Source organism: Rosa chinensis, chromosome 7 (assembly GCF_002994745.2).
Source record: "Rosa chinensis cultivar Old Blush chromosome 7, RchiOBHm-V2, whole genome shotgun sequence".
NCBI lineage: Eukaryota > Viridiplantae > Streptophyta > Magnoliopsida > Rosales > Rosaceae > Rosa > Rosa chinensis.
The window spans coordinates 2709195-2729190 of NC_037094.1; the positions used below are offsets into that span (position 1 = coordinate 2709195).

Sequence of the window (19996 nt, forward strand, 5' to 3'; positions counted from 1 at the left end):
AAACGAAAAAGATTGTGGAACAAATAATAATCTAATTAAGAAACATATTATCATCAAACCACCATTAATTACATAAAAGTAAGGATCGTTGAGTATCCTTTACAAACAAACAAACAAAGCAAAATCTAGGCATCAGCCATGAAAGGATCACGGCTAACATCTCTTTTACTCCACCAAGGAACTACATGACATTGAAAACGCGTTGCAAGTATGAGCCTCAGTAGTACTTATGATCATCATCAAAGATGAATCCTCCACTCCTTTGGGACTTGTCAGACTACAATACATGACAATGTAAAAGTTAACACTCGTAAAGTGGCATTTGTTAAAAATCGCATGCATTACGTGTACTTGAAGGGTATACATTAGTATGAAGAATTTATTTATCTCAATGGACATACCCTGTGAATGAGTTTCTCAAATGCTTCAGTACCATTCTCTTCAATGTACTTCTCTGCAGCTGTTAGAATATCATCCGGCTTACTTAAGACATCCTTCTTCTTTGGAACGTACCAAATGTTGATTGTCTGTGGGTTGAGGAAAAACGGCCTGACATAGTGTTCGTAGACATATGCAGCACCACTGAAGTATGGGATGACCAACCAACAAGTCATGATCAGCTTGGCATATGACCAGACTGGGATCCTGCCACAAAAGATTAAGATCACTTTAGGCACAAAATTAAATAAAAGACAGCAACATCATCAGTTCATCACCGACTAGTATATCATAACCGCTTTGGATTAACTAGCACCTAATGCCACATCGAGATAAATTTTTATAAATCTTTCATTGACACATCAATAAGCTTTTGTTCTGTTCAAACACCAGAACAAGTATTTCCTTCACACATCTTACTAGTCCAAATTCTATCACACTTGTGTCCAACTAATCAAATGGAAGCATCCCTCTTTATGCATCTTACACTAAAATTCAACAAATTATCATCTTATGCTACCCATATAAAGCACATTCAATTGGATTCACGAATCAATGAAACAAATCGAACAATAAAAGAAAAACATAGTAGAAATTTACCACTCAATAAGTTTGGCAAAGGTGAGCTCAATGAGTGTAATCATAGAATAGAGAATCCAATACGTAAGCCATTGGCGGTCATCAGTTGGAGATTTGGTCTCTATAGCCCGAATTGAGGCATACCTACACAACAACCCAGAATCAATTAGCCAAATTACAGAGGATTTAACAAGAACACAGAACAATGCATAAGAAAAAAAAACAAGGATCATGATTCAGAAAGCTATAATCTTTGAACCAAAACTTACAGTGGGTAAACCAAACTAACCACAGGCCTGCAAGAAACAAACCCCCAAATCAGATTACAGAACCCAAAAAAGAAAAAAGAAAAAAAAAGGGTTTTGGTAAAGTGGGTTGTAGCAGTTGATACCCAGCAAGAACATCGAAGTTTTTAAGGAGAACTTTGAGGAAACTTCCGGCACCAGATCCCATCTCCGGTTTTTGAATGTCGGTAACTGAGAACTGAAACTGAAGCTTGGGGTTCTTTTTCTTTTGCTTTTGCCTTTGTCAGCTAATGAGTTGTGTGTGTAGCTACTAGTGCTTCTGCTCAGAGAGAGAGAGAGAGAGAGAGAGAGAGAATAAGGAGAGTGACAAGTGTGGTTACCTACAGCGACACTATAAATTCATTATTCCAAGGTATTGTTAAGCTAAAGAAAATAAACGGAGTGGGTTTCCTCTCACCAAGGAAATCTAGGGACGGCGAAATTATTTGACCCAGAGAAAATCGGGCAACAACAGCGAGATTCTTGATGTTGATTCTCAAGTTAAATTCTTACATTACTTTAATAGCTTAATACACACGTGTATATATATATATATTTTTGAGGTGCGGCTATTGCCACCCTATAATTTTCTTTGTTCACCCTACTTGCTCATTACACCCTACATTTTAATTTCAATTATTAAATTTACTTATCTAACTCATTTCTCTTTTTAAGAATATCCTTATATGACATATTAAATTAAAAAATAATTTTTTTTTACAAAAATCTCTCAGTTAATTTATACTAATAAAAAAATAAATATATTAAAGTTTCATAATAAAATCATAATCTGATTTACTTCCATTTTTTATTTTTGTTTTCAATTTCAATGTTCTCTATTTCAATCCATGTAAAAAAATTAATAAATTTACAACTATGAGAAATGAAGAAGAGATTGATTTTTTTTTTGCGGTGTTTTCAATTTTTTATTTGCGGTGTTCACAAAGGGTATTGCAAAGATTTTGATAAAGCTAACACTAATAGTTTTGTGAATTAAATATCGAATTAACGATGAGGAGGCAACAAAAAGACAAAAAAAATAGTAATAAATTCAAATTTGGGTGGAGAAGATAAAAATTAATGTTATCCAATGAGAAATTAAGTAGTCTTTATATTTAATTAATTATTTATGTATTATTTTTTTGTACATATATTTGGATTTTTAAAAATTAGTATACTTATTAGTCATTGTACATCTGGGTAATATAGTCTTTCAATAATTCATGTGTTTGTAGGATGAACTAAGAAAATGGTAGGGTGACAATAGCCGCACCCATATTTTTGTTGTGTTTAACTCTCTATTATATTTGACTACGGAATACTATGTTTTTTTGTTTCAATGATGGTGCGTGGATTGTGGGTGTATTGGGAGTATACCGAGTGTTTATTCTTGTTTTAGAATAGATTTCTAAGCTGTACTATGAAAATCAGACCTTATACTAAGTGCTTATCTTGTTTTAGAATAAGTTTTTTAGTTGTACTCTTAAAATCAGATATTTCTGAAACCAATCTTATTGTATTATAAACTATTCGTGTTATTTTTTTCTCTCTTCCTTTCGAGAGAAAGCACTGGTGCCCTAGGGTTGCCGCCACAGTCTCTTTTGCTCGGTCCAACAGCACGTCGTTTCGACGTCGTCGTCGGACGGGTCTTCTTGACCTCCATGTTGATCTGCTTCCTCGAGGTGGGAGGTGAGCATGGGGGAGCATAAGTGCCTATGTGCCATGGCTTGGCAACTGGATCCCTGATCTGGTTTGCCTTTGTTGCAGCTAATGAGAGGGTGGTGCAGCCGTGCAGGCGAGGTTGAGCACGTTGCGATTTCCGTGGTGGTGGAAGGGGTTTTGCCGCTTGGGGTGTCGTGGTCTCTCACGATTTTCTGGTGGGGTTTGCTTCGGTTGGCTGGCAGAGGCGATTGCTCGGCGTGTGTTTGATTCGGATCGAACGCGAGGTGCGCAGGCGGTGGCTGTCAACGGCGGCTGGAATCTGGCTGGTGCAGATGGCTGTCGGAGGCGGCGGTCTTGATGGATTGATCCGGGTAGTGGTTGATGGTGGGTGCTGGGCAGTCTGGGCTTCCTTCTTGCTGGGTTGGACAGGGGCTGGGCCTGTTATGGGCTCAGTCTATTTAGGGTTTTTTTACTCTAGTTTTTTGTTTTGCATTGCTCTCAAGGGGTGCTCTATTCCGTAGGGTGGTTCAATGAGTATTATTAGGGCTTGTACTTGGTTGTGTTCCGGTGCTTTCCCTATGTAGTGTCACGAAACTGCCTTCGGGTTTCATATGTCTTAATTTTATGATCAGGTTACATGTTAGGTTGTCTTGTATTATTATTTATGTTAGTTTCGGACCATTAGGCTCCTTAAGAATTGCTCAATCTTGTCGTAGCCCTCTTTGGGTGAGCTATTTTTCTATGTAACTTTTTCTAGTTTTAATGGATTGACACCCAACTCAAGAAAGAAAAAATCAAATCTTTCTGACGACCCTTATTAGGGATGTTTGCTTAAATTCTAGATTGACCTTTTCAATGAAAAAAAAATAATAGGTTTTATATTTAGAAATTAGTCTATAATAATTTTCTCGACAATGAAAAATTACTGAAATTAGTTTCAAGTTGAAATTCTCCATTCCTTTTGTACTAATAAGTTTAATGGATGCAAAAGCTTAGCTACCAGCTTCTAATATATGCAGTCTCAACGCACTTGTATTTTACCTTCATCATGAAATATACAAAACTAGCACTAGGGGGCATTGTCAATTAACCCAAGAAAAGGTAAACAACATTGCGCTTAAAATAATTTCAATTACAAAGATTGATTACATGTTATCATGGCCATTATATCCGCTGGTACTGTGACCATTCTGTCGAGAGTCTTTGCCTGCTGCTGGTTGCTCACTGAGAAGTTGAAATGGCCAAGAATCCACCGAGGTTGGATACCTAGGGTGTGGTTTGCTCACATTTGAGTTGATCTTAGATGTAAGGTGGGCGGAATCTGCCGGTGGATAAGTTTGGAGATCAGGGTGGAGGGGCATGACAAAGACAGCAGGTGCTTGTTGCAAACCTGATTCTTGAGCAGGAAATCCGACACAATTTCCAGGAAAATGGGATGCCACTTCTTGTCTAACTTCTACAGGTGGTACATTAAGGTCAGGTTTAGACTGGCGAACCCGCTCTTGTAGCTCACTTTGCAATCTTTCAATCTGAGTTTCTAAGGCAGAAGTATCCTCTCGGAGCTCATTCTTCTCAACAGTCATCTGTTTAGATGAAAACACAACTGATAAGAAACCAGTACGCATATAATTGAAGGGGAAAGAAATCTGTTAAGTGGCTTACATAGTTAGATTCGGACAACAAGGATACATTCTCGTTTCTCAAGGATTCGATTTGACCAAGCAAATCCTTTAATAGTCGAGTAGCTTCACAAAGTATAGTGGCCTTTCCAGTGTTCTGCTGATTCAGTTCTGTGCAAAAGTTATCTCAATTACGAACCACCCACCATCATATGGATAATGATTAAAGAAAAATATCGAAAGCTAATCATGAATATAAGATGAAATGAAGCAAAGTAAAATTATATGTTCTCGTAAAGGCAATAGAAGTTACCGAGAGCATCAGACAGATCAAGAAAAAGATCATTCAAATGCTCACGCTTCTGTTTCTCCCTCACAGCCTTGTGGATTCTCTTAGGCATTTTCCCCTGAATCTTTTTGCCAGGACAAACCCTGCACACATCAAATAGCTTTCTAAACATCTAATTCACAGTTTGTATTCTTTCTTAACTTGCACAAACTAATCATACATAACAGTCATGTAAACCATTTGAATCTCTTATATCCAAAAATCTAATCATAGAACTTCAGACATATATGTGACCAGAGGATATGCTGTTAGGGAATCCTCCTCAAAGGCTAAAACTTTTATAGTGCATAAGCATATCAAGACCAGGGCATTCTGAAAGCATATGAACTTCAAATAAAGAAAGGGTTGCTGGTTCTTTTTTTCTTCTTCTTTATCTTATTTTAACAGTGCTACATCATGCGGAAGTGATTCATCCAAAATTCACCAATCTATCAAGCGGGAATCAAATTATCTTAAGAAGAGAACCTAAGTTAACAGTCAAGTCAAATCAAGAATTTAAAATGCTCATCTAGTGCAAATTCCACAGTTGGTATACTTTCTTAACTAACACAGACTTTTATAACGCAATTTCTAATCCACAGTCTATTCATTGTATTGATCCTTTTATGCAAAAGCAAATTCAAGATGGCTAAACACATACACATCCAACAATTGCCCAAAATTTGAGTACTTGTAACGTATATAGGGTTTACTGGTGCCACAACATACTGTTTGCATATCCTGTGTCCCTTGAATGAATTCCTTCCTTCTGAAATCCCATTTCTAAATTTCCATCTTGCACCCTTCTGGTCTAAAGGTTACACTATCTTACATCAAGTTTTCAAAGTAAGACAAGCTCTACCATCCCTAATGACACATGAACAGTTTCACAACATGAAATTGACATTCCAAGCACTCACACAAACACTTGTGCGCATCTACATCAAACTTAAGATCTGTAACACTTACCGGTCCACCGGCTGCGTTGCCTCATTAACCTTGTCAACCACCGGAGCAGGATCCTTGGAACCCATGATCCCCAACAGCCTAAAAACAACAAAGCAACACAGAATTCAGACCAATCCTACAAAGCACATGCTAATCAAAAACCCCCCAAAAAATTGACTTTACACTCCAACCCTATTTTTCTCTCCCACAAAAAAATCAATCTTCTGCATAAATCCCACTACACCCCTTAAGCAATTGAAACGAAACCCGTCAAAATAAAATAGACATCTTGGGTGCTTTGTCGAATGAAAACTACAACCCCAATAAAAACAGGTACTTAAACTTGTACAAAATCCAGAACTAGCCACCAAACCCACAAAAGATTTAAACTTTCTTGAATGAAATAAAAAATCCAAAAATACACGCAGAGATCAAAACTACCTGGAGATCAAAATGCTGCTGGGTAGAGCAAATTCAAATTGGGTGTCAGACTGAGAAAAAAGATGAGAAATTTCGAAGGGAAATAGATGGGGGCTTGGCGTTTATACACAAAATTGGTAATAAGAGATTAAAGAGAGAGAGAGAGAGAGAGTCTGAGATGGGCATGGAGAAACTGCCGATGGCGAGCGACGGTGGAGGAAGACAAAGAGTGTGTGGCGGGAGAGGGAAAGCGTGTGGCGGGCGCTCGCCGTTTTAGTGCAATGAACCCGGACACGTGAGCATGCCACGTGACCTGGCTTGTGGCTTCTCTCGCTTCTCACGTGCTTTGGCGAGTTAATAGATAAAAAATTAGATGATCAAGCTTTAATTACAACTTTTGTGTTTTGGCTGATATCCTCGGTGACTAAATCTGCTACGTTCAGCGTTTTACGGATCGGACACGGAACTAATATTTCAAAAAAAAATATTTAGATTGTTTCAGAGAAACTGAAGAGTGAATTGGTGAGTATTCTTCTCATATTGAGGGGGTTTATATAGGGTTACAAAGTAGTGTAAATTTGCCCTACATACATTAGTATATTTGCTACACAATTTCTCTACCTCTCAATGTGCATTCCATACAAACCACACATTCTCCACTTCTTAAGTGCATACTCCATGATATAGACATTTTACCTATTTACTACAACACTCCCCCTTGGATATATCATGTCAGTAGTATTGTCTTGGAGATGCGCTTTTAATTTGCCTCGTTAAAAACCTTGCCAAGTAATAAAACCCTGTGGGAAAAACAACCTTGGTCGAAGGAGAAAAAGAGCACAACGCGCGTTGAGTGTGGAGTTTGTTTCTGGATAACATGGTGCTTCTCTTGTTGCCTCATTAAAAACCTTGCCGAGTAACAAAAACCCAGTGGGATAAAAATAACCTCGGTCGAAAGGGAAAAAGAGCACAACACACCTTTCACGCTTTTGAGACGAACATGTAGACATCTCCCCATGATGTCTGTGCCTCCCCCTGATGACAACGATCATGGGAGTTCAGATAATTTCCGCAAGCCAATTCTTGCCACATGTTTCTCGAACGTGGATTTGGGCAATGACTTAGTGAACAAGTCTGCCACATTGTCCTCAGATCGAACCTGGTTCACCTTGATCTTGAGGAGCTTCTGTTGTTGCTGATTGTAGAAGAATTTGGGCGATATGTGCTTGGTGTTGTCGCCTTTGATGTAACCTTGCTTCATTTGGTCAATGCAAGCAGCATTATCTTCATAAATGCTCGTTGGCTCATCTGTGGTAGACTTCAAACCACAATTTCTTCGAACATGCGTAACTATGGATCGAAGCCATATACATTCACGAACTGCTTCGTGAAGAGCAATAATCTCTGCATGATTTGAAGAGGTAGCGACTAGGGTCTGCTTTGTAGACCTCCAAGATATCGCGGTTTTTCCCATGGTGAAAACATAACCAGTTTGGGAGCGACCTTTGTGTGGGTCAGAGAGGTACCCAGCATCAGCAAAACCTTCCAAAACACTTATATCGTTTTGGGATGGGGAGAGGGAACGCAATCCACTATGTGTGGCGTTCCTGACATTTGATGGGTCCGAATCCATCTTCTTTCTGTAGGGATAGAACAAGCCCATATCGATCGTACTACTTAGGTATCGAAAGATATCTTTAACACCAGTCCAATGGCGTCGTGTTGGCGCAGAGCTATATCTAGCTAGCAAGTTCACAGCGAATGAGATGTCTGGTCTCGTGCATTGTGCTAAGTACAATAATGCACCTATTGCACTTAGGTAGGGCACTTCTGCCTCTAGCACTTCTTCATCGTCATCTTTTGGACGAAATGGATCCTTCTTTGGATCAAGACTACGGACGACCATTGGGGTGCTTGAAGGCTTAATTTTGTCAGTGTTGAAACGCCTAAGCATCTTTTGGGTATAAGCTGATTGATGAATCAGGATACCATCTCTACGGTGCTCAAGTTCTAAACCGAGGCAAAACCGTGTTTTCCCAAGATCTTTCATCTCAAACTCGGATTTCAAGTGTTCAGCGGTTTCCCTTAACTCTTTAAGGGTGCCAATTATGTTCATGTCATCGACATAAACCGCTACTATTGAAAATCCGGAACTTGTCCTTTTTATGAACACACATGGGCATAGTTCGTTATTGACATATCCCTTACCAATCAAGTAGTCACTTAGACGGTTATACCACATTCGTCCGGATTGTTTTAATCCATATAGTGAGCGTTTCAATCTAATTGCAAACGCGCTCCGTGGATTAGAGCCACTTGATTTGGGTAGTTGAATTCCATCTGGAATATTCATGTATATCTCCGTATCTAGATCCCCATATAGATATGCAGTAACCACATCCATAAGCTGCATGTTCAGTTTTTCGGAAACTACCAAACTGACAAGGTAGCGGAACGTAATAACGTCCATTACGGGAGAGTATGTCTCCTCGTAGTCGATTCCAGGGCGTTGTGAGAAGCCTTGCGCCACAAGACGAGCTTTGTATCTTACAATCTCGTTTTTCTCATTACGCTTTCTAACGAATACCCATTTGTGACCAACTGGTTTGGTGTTGGGTGGTATTGGTACAATTTTGCCAAATACCTTTCTTTTCGTTAGAGAATCAAGTTCTGCCTGGATCGCATCTTTCCATTTTGGCCAATCAGCTCTACGTTGACATTCATCAACGGAGCGTGGTTCGATGTCATCGGTCTCAATAATCTCACGCGCCACTGAATACGCGAATACATCATCAATGATGATGGAGTTTCTTTCCCACGTCCCATGTACACTAGTGTAATTTACAGAGATCTCTATGTTCTCATGGATAGGTTCTGACACTGAGGAGTCCCCCAATGATGTCTCTTGGACATAACCATAATCCGGAACATTCTCATGGGACGGATTTTGAGTATCGATGATCAAAGGATTTATTTGTGCCTCATTCGCTCTTTTTCTAGGGCGAGTATCCTTCGAACCAATCGGTCTACCGCGCTTCCTTGCGGGACCTACAGCCATAGATGCCACATTATTGCCATGTTGAGCAATGGTGCCATCTCCTAGCGTTAAAGGAGTGGCGTTATGTCCATTATTCGGGACATCAATCCTTGCAGGCACGTTTGCAGCAGGTATGTGTGATCTCGTCACTTTAGCAATATCAGAAAACGCATCAGGCAGAGTGTCTGCTACGTTCTGGAGCTCGATTATTCTTCGCACTTCAAGTTCGGACTGTGCGGTATGGGGATCGAGATGAGACATAGTGGGGACAGACCACGACAATTCCTGTCGTTCCTGTTGAACATTTGTGTTCTTATCTCCCCTAATGATGGGAAGACTGTCTCATCAAAGTGACAATCCGCAAATCTAGCGGTAAAGAGATCGCCTGTCAAGGGTTCAAGATAGCGGACGATAGTTGGAGATTCATATCCAACATAAATGCTTATTCGTCGTTGTGGACCCATCTTAGTACGCTGTGGCGGCGTAATAGGCACATAAATAGTACACCCAAAAATGCGTAAGTGCGAGATATTAGGCTCGTACCCAGTCACTAGCTGTAACGCAGAGTAAGATTGGGTTGCAGTGGGTCGTAGACGAATTAGCGTCGCTGCATGTAATATTGCATATCCCCAAGCAGAAACAGGGAGATTAGTGTGCATTACCAATGTCCGTGCTATCATTTGTAGTCGTTTGATAGCAGCTTCTGCGAGACCATTTTGGGTATGAACATGGGGAACTGGATGTTCTACATCAATCCCCAGTGACATGCAATAGTCATCGAATGTTTTCGATGTAAACTCCCCAGCATTATCAAGTCGAATTGACTTAATTGGATGGTCAGGGTAGTGAGCCCGTAGACGGATAATCTGGGCGAGGAGTTTAGCATAAGCAGCATTTCGAGTGGACAACAGCGCGACATGTGACCAGCGTGTCGACGCATCAACCAATACCATAAAGTATTTGAAAGGTCCGCATGATGGTTGAATTGGTCCACAGATATCCCCTTGGATTCTCTGTAAGAACGGAATGAGTATTTTAGGATCCTTTGCGTAGGACGGTCTCGGTCCTAATTTCCCGAAGGAATAGGCTTTGCAAAATGAGCGAGGGGCCTTAGAAGCAACCAATGAGGATTTTGGTTGGGCCTGAGCGTCTGTAGCGCTATTAGAAGCAAAATGTGTGACTACATCTCCTTCTATGGCATTGTAGCTATTTGGAGGAACAATCATGGCGTTATGCTCATGGTTGGTGTCATCACATGGGACTTGGCCAGCCTTATGGCGCCCCAAGACGGCTGCAGCACCAGATGCTGCAATTGTTGCGGTCTTGTTAAGTCCAGGAATCAATTCTCGATTCTTGCTTCTTCTCACTCTGAAGAATGGATGTCCGTGTGAAGTCTTTAGTATACGGAGCATCATATCACGACCAGGGTGCCCTAGTCGGTCATGCCAAAGCCAATATGTGTCAGAATCCAAGAGATCTTCTCTTATGACATTATTGGATTCAATTGGTCGAATTGTAGTGACATAAAGTCCACTAGATTGACACATAAGTTTCTCTAAGATGCGCTTTCGTCCGCAATCATTAGAGGTAATGCAAAGGAACTCTTTTCCGTTCTCAGTATGCGTTTCCGCATGGAATCCGTTGGCTCTTAAATCTTTAAAGCTCAATAAGGTTCGATTTGCCTTAGGAGCATAGAGAGCTTCAGTGACTTTAATCAAGGTGCCATTTGGCAATAGGAATTGGGCCATTCCATGTCCTTGAACTAAACCTGATGGCCCAGCCATCGTAGTCATAGTGGAATATGTAGGCAACATCTCCAAGAATAATTGCCTATGTCGTAGAATGGTGTGCGTAGTCGCACTATCAGCGAGACATTGTAGTTCATCCATTCCTTCAGAGAAAAGCTCGTAATTAAAAAGGAGTCATAAAGGAAAGAACTCAACTTTTATTAATAAGCCAAACGGAATTACATCATCATTTATTTCATCAAAGAAAGCGTAATCCAATAAACTTAGTTAATGCAAAGCAATGGTAGTCGTCTAACTTCTTTCGGTAATTCCAATGCAAAGGTGACCAGGTGAGTAGAGAGATGTTGGTGGAGCAAAGGCTCGCTTAAGTACCAATTATCTCAAAACCTTCCTAGACATCACAATTACATTGAGTACGCCTACTTTTGAAGAAAGATTAATCCCATTGGCATCTACTATAGGATAATGTGGCGATTGCCTACATCTCTTGGAAAATGAAAAGACTTAATCAAAATCGCCAGTTTCTGGGTTTTGATTTTTGTCGTCTTCCACCCTTAGATCGAGATTGCCATCTTGATCTTCTTGTTCCATGTAATTTGCCTCCCTTGCTTCACGATACATTTTGTACGCGTTTGCAACATTCTGGGATGCTTTACATGCCCTTGCCCAATGTCCAGGTAGTCCACATCGGAGACAAGCATCATTATGGTCAGGTTCCCTTGATCGAGGTGCTTTAGGAGCACTTTGAAAACGGTTGTTTCCATTGGTGGTGTTACCACCATAACCGGAGGCTTGGCCTCGCTCTCTCTTCACACGTTTACCTCCACGGTTCCGTGCACGCCTATCTTGGCGGTTTCCTTCCTCTTTAGGGCGAGAATATGGACCTGAACGTCCATAATTATCCCTTCTTTTAGGGTTTCGCTCCTTGCGTCCTCCCTTGGAGGTGCGACTATAATTAGACTCCGGAATTGACTTGGTTCCCACGGGTCTAGAGTTATAGTTCTTCACAAGTATGTTGTCGTGCTTTTCAGCTACGTTCATGACACCAATTAGCTCATGAAATCTTGTGATGCGTCTAGCATTGATATCAATTCGATAGTTTTTAGCTATCATTAATGCAGAGACAGGGAAGGTAGAGAGAGTTTTCTCGATCAACATCGTATCAGTGATTTGATGTCCACAGAATTCCATCATAGACTTGATACGAAGTGCTTCCGAATTGTAGTCAAGAACTGTCTTGAAATCACAGAAGCGGAGGCTTTGCCATCTCTCTTCTAAGTCGGGAAGCAGGGAATCACGGACGTTGCCAAAACGCTGCTCGAGTTCTACCCATAGCTTTCTTGGGTCTTCCTCGTTGAGGTACTCATTTTGGAGCGCGTCATTCATGTGCCTTGTCATGAGAATGATGGCTTTTGCTTCATTAGCCTCTCTCTTTGCTCTATTTGCTTCAAAAGCAAGAGCTTGTTGAGGAGTAAGCACGTCCTGACTTGGCTCTTGGATCGTACTCAGGATCCCATCAGCCTTAAGATGCTGGCGCATATCACGGATCCACCTGTGGTATCCTGCGCCTGTTGTCCCTAGTGGGTTGAAGCTCAACTTGTTCAGGTTACTCATCCTGAAGAACAACAAGAAAATAGGGTTAGTTTCGGAGCGAAAAAGGCTACCACGAAAAACTATAAACTTTCTGAGCGTAATCGCTTTCAAGAAATTAGGGATTTTCTGAGCGTAGTCGCTTCCAAGAAAATCTTGATTCCAAGAGGGGTTTTGGATTAAATCGAAACAATGATGTATGTGGTCGATTGTTTTCTTCTCAACAAATTCTAAGTTTGGAGGACTCTACAAGCTCCAAGCTTGGAGTGAGCACGAACCCCCACAGTTCGGCCTTTTTGGTCTCCCCTATGAAGAAGAAAGGGGGGTAGAATAAGGGATGTTGGAAGTCCCCGTGAAAAGAAGAGAAAAGTAATAAAAACTTCAAAAACGGGAACTTTTAGAAAAGTTTACCTTAAGAATTGACCGGAAAAAGTGTCCGGAAAGCCGCCGGAAAAGTGTCCGAAAGTCGCCGGAAAAGTGTCCGGAAAGTCGCCGGGAAAGTGTCCCGAAAGTCGCCGGAAAAGTGTCTGAAAAGTCGCCGGAAAAGTGTCCGGAAAGTCGCCGGAAAAGTCACCGGAAAGTTGTCGGAAAGTCGCTCGACAGATGTGTCGACAGCTGCTCGGCAGCAGCTCGGCAGCTGCTGCGCAGGTGCTAGGCAGGCTGCTCGGCAGGTGCTCGGCAGCTGCTGCGCAGGGCCTCGGCAGATGCTCGGCAGCTGCTGCGCAGGGGGTAGGCAGGGGGTCGGCAGATACTCGGCAGCTGCTGCGCAGGGGGTCTGCAGGGGGTAGGCAGGGGCTGTCGGCAGCACTTCGGCAGGGGCTCGGCAGCACTTCGGCAGGGGCTCGGCAGCACACTGACAGCGGTTCAGAACTTCCGGCAGCCGGTTCGGCAGGTTTCCGGCCGGTTCTGGGGGTTCTGAAACCGGTTCTGAGCTTCTGGGATCAAGGGCTTTGATATGTGATAGGATTTGGGGGTTTCTTGTAAGGTTGGTAAAATGACCTAGTTCGGATCAAGAACTTTCACTACTCTAATCGATTTCGATTCTAATTCTAGAGCGATTTCGTGCTGATAACGTGTTTCAGAGAAACTGAAGAGTGAATTGGTGAGTATTCTTCTCATATTGAGGGGGTTTATATAGGGTTACAAAGTAGTGTAAATTTGCCCTACATACATTAGTATATTTGCTACACAATTTCTCTACCTCTCAATGTGCATTCCATACAAACCACACATTCTCCACTTCTTAAGTGCATACTCCATGATATAGACATTTTACCTATTTACTACAACATAGATTAGATTTAGACAGTTTTGCTATTACAAAATGGATTCCTTTTTAGAGAGAAAAATGAATCTCAATCAAGTGTATTAAATTTAAAAAGAAATTTAGAAAAATAACCTCTTTTTAAACATGAAGTTGATTATTAACCTCTTTGTAAAAAAAAAAAACTGAAATCTAATTTTTTTAGAGTGTGAAAAGACATGAGTACCCAAAATGCAAAGTTCTACTTTTTCTTTGTGTAATCGGAAAGTTTATGTTCACTAATTAAAGAATACTAGTCTGCAATCACATGCAGAGTAAGAAAAATTTTAATTGTAAAAAAAAAAGTTATCTGCAAAAGAAAATAGATTTAGTGGGTAGTTATTGCAGAGAGAAAATAGTGGGAGAGAAAATGGGAGGTTGTGGGATAATTTTTTTTCAATTTTCTTAATAAAATATATTTTATAATTGTCCTATTTACCCTTGTGATTTAATTTGTTGTCAAAGTTTTTTAATCTTTCAGGGTTAAATATGTCAAAATTTTCAGTTTTAGCTAACAAAACCTCTTCTCTTAATAATAGTATAGATAAGAAGAACGACATGAGATGTTAGTGCAGAAACTTGCAGCCTCAAAATGTGTAGAAGCACATTTCTTCTTGGTAGCATCAACAACCTTGTTCTATACTTCATGGATCTTCTTAATTAGCTCAGTTCTTCCTTTACTTCTCCACCTTAGTGGAGTCCATTAAATCAGACATACCTCTCCAAAATGGGTGCGAAACTTGAAAATAAAGATGGAATATTTTGGAGACGTTTGGTCTTCCTGGATGCAAGATATCGATGACGACGAATTGCTTACTGGAGAGAAGATGTTTTGTTCTTTTGTTCTGAACTTCCTGGTTCAGATCGTAACAGCCTTGTTATCAGCCATTGCTCTCCATCTACTTATCAATCTGGGCTGCAAAAACCCATCCTTGCTACAACATAGATGATGCAATTTGTCGTAGGAACAATTGAGGCACATATAAAAGGTCCTCAATTTGTCGCCGCAAGACCCTCACCACCATCACCACCCTGCCGCCGACGGACCACCAGCGAAACCAGATCGAACCCGTATGGATCCTACACCCCATCACAATCCCAAACCCGTATGGCCAGAAGTCAGATCGAAAATCCTTCAACCCATCACCAACCAAGGAAACAGAACCACCAACCCGGAATCGCGTTGCTGCTCCCAACCCACCGCCTCCACACCGTTTCCTCCCATCAACCCAGCGAACCGATCCCTCAATCCATCGAGCCCGACTCGCCCTCCGACCGCTGCAAAACACAACCTAACAAGGACCCAACTCCAATCCGATCCCAACCCCATATGCATAATTGGAGTCATAGAATAATGTAAATAACTTAAGCCAATAAGGGCATTTAAGTACTTTTAACCTTCATTTGGGTTAGATTTCAACATGTTTAGAAAATAAGGTTAAAAGTCAATTTCATGTTCCTAAAAAGGTTATTTTTCTAAATTTCTCAAATTTAAATGCTGAAATTATAACAACTTAAAACTGTGTATTTATTATCAATTGTCAGATGCATTTGTTCATTGTAGTCCTTTAAAAACTATTGTTTGGATGAACAGCTGGTTTAGATATATCTAGTTGAAACTAACTTTACCTTACACTAGTCTCTGCACATGTGTGAATTTTCTTCTCTTTTTCTTTAAAAAAAATTGTAAATCATGTGTTCGAACATTCAATACTATATTTTAGGGAAATTTCTCAATTTTTTATTGGAGCTGTTGTAATATTTTTATAATTTTTATCAATTAATATTTTTATATTTTAGTTCTTATCAATGTTTATACATAAATATAAGAGACTTCAGACTAGTGGTATCCGCAAACAGGCATGCAAGTCTTTGTTGAAAGTGAAAACAATATTCAATTTGCAGAAGAAGCTAGGCGTGTGCTGGCCATGAGATGAGGCTTGCCCTCATCTCATCTAAAACGACAAGGTTGAAGATGATGAATGCAGCCACTTATCTTCACGTGTAGATTGAAGGTTTGCTAGTGAACCAAATTCTTCAATCAGAACATAATACTCCTTTTAAATTCAAGCATTGTTCATAAAGTCCAGTCCTCTATTCGAAAAACAAACACCCTTTTCTTTGTTTCTATTGATTTCCGGGAAAATATCACAAATGGTGTATGAATTTTAAGTCATTCTACATTTTGGTGTACCAACTTTCAAAACTATCAGAATGGTGTATCAAGTTTGCTCCAATCTTTCATTTTGGTGTACGCCGTTAAATTTTCCGTTATCTTTACAAAAAAAAAAAAAAAAAAAAACTGACAAAGCTAAAGGAAAGATAACGGAAATTTTTTTTTTTTTGCAAAGATAACGGAAAATTTAACGGCGTACACCAAAATGAAAGATTGGAGCAAACTTGATACACCATTCTGATAGTTTTGAAAGTTGGTACACCAAAATGTAGAATGGCCTAAAATTCATACACCATTTGTGAAGATATCCCCTGATTTCCAGTACAGATGAGTACTATAAGCCAATTTGCGGGCCATAATAGAGGAACACATTAATAGACCAAGGGCAGGGGATGAACTAAAAATGCTACCATCTACACATCGTGTGAAATCTTGTATAAACCTTGTGCGCTATTACTGTATTTCATACCATCAATGTCTTGAGCACCCAAGTTGGAACTTGCGCACCTTCATTCTCCCATTCAACGCAAGGGCCAAAACGTCGAATTCCTCCACATACCAGAGCTCGGTAACCACTGCCTGAATTGTATTCAAAAGCCATTGTCAGTTGAAGGATGCACACACATTCTTAGAAGTGTAAGCACAACGACTAGCCGTATATCAAAGCTTCCTCATTAAAATGTATTCTCAGCAAAATCTCTTGAAAGTGTATCTCAAAACCAATGACAGCATACCTCAAATCCTTGAAGTTCTTTGTTTATACGATCAACAAGCTCATGAAAGAAGTGGATTTGATCCAAAGTACTAGAGAGGACCTGAACATGATAAAAAAAATATTACAAAAAAAGATAACTCCTTCAACTCTAAATTGATGGAATGCTCTTAATCTTATCAAAACTTATTGAACTCCTTAAACTATGAAAAAAAATATATATGCCATCAGCAACTAGCCTAGTTTCAGTATAAGATCAAGAATATCATTTTCAAGCAGATCCCCTAGTAAATCGCAACTGCAACAATAATAGACCTATATATCATGTCAAGAAGCGATATAGTTAACCATTTTCACTCAAAGAGAGTTGAGATGTACTACCATGGATGATGCCTTCGGCTCGCCCAAAAGCCTTGCAAATGATGTATGAAGAATAGCAACATCATACTGCAGGAAACAATGGCAGCAGATTAGCAACTGAAGAAGCATACAAAGTGGAGTTCCAGAAGCCATTTACTGTCAGTTTAAATTAAAAATTTACCATGTATTTGAGTATTTCCTAGATTAACAAAATTATATGTTTTCTTCCTTGATAGCAGTTAACTAGCAAAAGATTTTACTTCAAAAGGAAATATGGCCAATAAGGAAAATACAGAAGGACTTGCATTAGAGAAAAACACATTAGCTCCTAAGTTTTAGGTATTCGATGATCTCAAGTCATTTGGAGTATTCTATCATTAACTAGACGAGACTTAACTATTCCAAAAAAACTAGATGAGTCTTAACCTAAATAGTTTTATAGCTTATGCGGTAGTATTATAGGAACTATGATATGGTTCTCACAAGTTGCTTCTCAGGGGCACGTGGAAGTGCGGTCCTTAGTTTTGCTCGGACAGTCATAGGATCTGATCCAGACATTACCTACATTGGAACAAAAAAATCACATAAGAGTTAGTGATTAGTTGATTACAGTAATGTGAGACTACTCTATGACAAATTTATAGCAAAAATCCTAACAGATGTCAATATAAAATACAAAGGTTTTCTCACCTGCTTAACCTTCCAAGACAAGAACCAACAAAATAATGTTGTACCAAGAGTTTCATCTTAGGGAAAAACTAAGTTTTACAAATGACAACAAACAAGGAAAAAGTAGCCTGAAGTGACAAACAAAAGTCACGAACACAATACATGGAAGTAAGGACAGTAGTTGCCATGATGATAATTGATCACTTATTCAGCAAATGCTATATATAACAAGTCAAGATATCCTCAGATAATAAGGGGAGGGAGAGGAAATGAGGATTATATAACCTAGTTGAAGTTGAGAAAGACACACTTTTTAGAAGCATGATTTCCAGTTCAAAAGAATACATCACGAGAAGAGATGAAAGACAAAGTATGTGGATTACGAAAATAACCTGCCAGCATCCAAGAAGCACACCTGTTGAGGTTAAAACCACTCTGTCCAAGACAATCTTTAAAGGGCACAGGCCTTCTACAACAGCTCTAACAGTGGCTGCTTCAGCTTCAATCTGAGGACAATAGACAGTGTTCAAAACCTAAAACAGGCATCTAGGCATAAAGAAATACATAAATGGCTCCAAGTAGTCATATCACCTCATCTTGGGTCGCAGGAACAGGTGAAATATGATGCGAGGCGTGGAACATACTAAAATGATACAAACTTGAGTTCTGAAACCAGATGACTACAAGACACACAGCAAAAAGTAAGTGATGATAGTTGAAAAGCTAGGATGGTAACCTTATCATTTCTTCTGCCATGTCTAATCTACCAACTCAAAAACGATTTTTTTACTTACATTTATCAAAGTACGGATCAAGAATCGGTTTGAGCACCTCCCTGCAACAAGCCAAGCATGAATGCATGACTTTAATTAGAGCAGAGTAAACGAAAAATCGTACCTAATCTTACAATTCTGCAGCTAAACTACCTTCCACAAGCAAAAAAAAAAAAAGCATCCGGATTCCGGAGTAACTAATGAACAAAGATTGCTGAATCAAGACTCTCTAGTCTACCGTCAGATTTATAAACCGCCCTGAGCTACAACCTACTTTCCATTTCACATAATCAATCCAACGCTCCATTACGTTATCATTTACAACTAAATTCAAACACGATAATCTAAACCATACATACGAGATTCGAACCGAGTACTGTGTGCTCAGATACAACACATTCGCACGAACGGGAGGATTTGCTGCCTACAGACAACCCAAATTTAGCTAAAATTTCCGAAACACTAAACATTCGATTAATCAATTGATAAAGAAAAATTAACTTCACCTTGAGCACAGGTGCCACGGATCCATCATCCTTCACCGTAAAAATGTCGGAGAGCGACAGAGACTGAGAGGTGTGGCCGTGATTCAGAAACAGCGGACCTTTCTCGTCCAAATCCCCAGCCATCTTCTCGTACAATGCCGACCTCCGATCCCTGATCGGAATCACAGAACCTGAAACGGAAAATTTTTCCGATCAAAAGCCAAATAAAGAAAACGAATTGAATAGCACGGTAAAAGTTTGGTAATTTACCCGTGCCGGAGGGTGCCTTGTCGGAGTCCCGGCGGGCCATTTGGAAGAGAGAGAAGAAGAGCAAGGCGGAGGTGAGCCAGAGCAGAGCTACCGTTTTCGAGTGATGCATGGCTGATGCGCCACCACGTCACCGCCACAGCATTTAACCGAAAGCCACATGGGGTCTCTAGGTAAGACTGTAAATTCTGGAAAGTGATTAAGGTTAAGAGGTTAAAAGGGAGGTAACAGCAATCATCTTTCTGTAATTTTCTTTGACCAAAAGGAAGAAAAACAGAGTCCATCTTTTGTGTGTTTTCTAACTAAAGCATTCGTCTTTTCTTTCTGTAAAATTGAAAGGTAATAGATCTTTCAAGAATTAAATTATCAAGTCGCGAATCGAGTCGTTAAATTAATTGATTATGTGAACGCACACTACAAACAAACAGTAACTAAATATCTCGATGATAAAGTATTATAAAATCTTCACCAACAAACACAGCATAATTGGTCACAAAAGTTTGATCTAAGGTCAACAATTCTTGAAGAACACCTTAAAGATGTGAGACAAGCTTCTTTATTACCAAGAAATACTTGACTACATCAGTGGTGTCACACA

General features: G+C 39.9%; 3 protein-coding genes across 3 annotated transcripts; all 3 read right to left on the reverse strand.

The window, feature by feature from the left end:
• Positions 1-12: 12 nt before the first annotated feature.
• Positions 13-1651, reverse strand: LOC112179318 (HVA22-like protein a). Its single transcript, XM_024317706.2, has 5 exons — positions 1409-1651; positions 1287-1313; positions 1039-1161; positions 402-645; positions 13-277 (listed from the first exon to the last, which is right to left on the reverse strand). Exons 1-5 carry the CDS (start codon positions 1468-1470, stop codon positions 218-220), a joined length of 516 nt encoding a protein of 171 aa, XP_024173474.1. The 5' UTR covers positions 1471-1651; the 3' UTR covers positions 13-217.
• Positions 1652-3937: 2286 nt separating this feature from the next.
• Positions 3938-6623, reverse strand: LOC112179316 (transcription factor bHLH47). Its single transcript, XM_024317704.2, has 5 exons — positions 6300-6623; positions 5880-5957; positions 4896-5014; positions 4626-4753; positions 3938-4546 (listed from the first exon to the last, which is right to left on the reverse strand). The coding sequence occupies exons 2-5, from the start codon at positions 5942-5944 to the stop codon at positions 4109-4111; spliced, it is 750 nt and encodes a 249-aa protein (XP_024173472.1). The 5' UTR covers positions 5945-5957; positions 6300-6623; the 3' UTR covers positions 3938-4108.
• A 9695-nt stretch (positions 6624-16318) lies between these two features.
• LOC112179314 lies at positions 16319-19633 on the reverse strand. The gene is made up of 10 exons (XM_024317701.2): positions 19402-19633; positions 19153-19322; positions 19006-19070; positions 18668-18708; positions 18465-18553; positions 18266-18379; positions 17688-17765; positions 17226-17291; positions 16867-16947; positions 16319-16711 (listed from the first exon to the last, which is right to left on the reverse strand). Exons 1-10 carry the CDS (start codon positions 19508-19510, stop codon positions 16604-16606), a joined length of 921 nt encoding a protein of 306 aa, XP_024173469.1. The 5' UTR covers positions 19511-19633; the 3' UTR covers positions 16319-16603.
• Positions 19634-19996: the final 363 nt, after the last annotated feature.

Bases quoted from the DNA above. Each gene is read 5' to 3' on its own strand.
- LOC112179318 (XM_024317706.2), bottom strand. From the start codon at position 1,470: ATGGGATCTGGTGCCGGAAGTTTCCTCAAAGTTCTCCTTAAAAACTTC. The intron at 1,314-1,408 runs GTATCAACTGCT...TGTTTCTTGCAG, and splicing joins AACTTCGATGTTCTTGCTGG to GCCTGTGGTTAGTTTGGTTT. The intron at 1,162-1,286 runs GTAAGTTTTGGT...GTTGTTGTGTAG, and splicing joins GTTAGTTTGGTTTACCCACT to GTATGCCTCAATTCGGGCTA.
- LOC112179316 (XM_024317704.2), bottom strand. From the start codon at position 5,944: ATGGGTTCCAAGGATCCTGCTCCGGTGGTTGACAAGGTTAATGAGGCA. The intron at 5,015-5,879 runs GTAAGTGTTACA...TGATGTGTGCAG, and splicing joins GCAACGCAGCCGGTGGACCG to GGTTTGTCCTGGCAAAAAGA. The intron at 4,547-4,625 runs GTAAGCCACTTA...TCATCTAAACAG, and splicing joins TGTTGTCCGAATCTAACTAT to ATGACTGTTGAGAAGAATGA.
- LOC112179314 (XM_024317701.2), bottom strand. From the start codon at position 19,510: ATGCATCACTCGAAAACGGTAGCTCTGCTCTGGCTCACCTCCGCCTTG. The intron at 19,323-19,401 runs GTAAATTACCAA...TTTCCGTTTCAG, and splicing joins CAAGGCACCCTCCGGCACGG to GTTCTGTGATTCCGATCAGG. The intron at 18,380-18,464 runs GTGATATGACTA...TATTGTCCTCAG, and splicing joins TTCCTGCGACCCAAGATGAG to ATTGAAGCTGAAGCAGCCAC.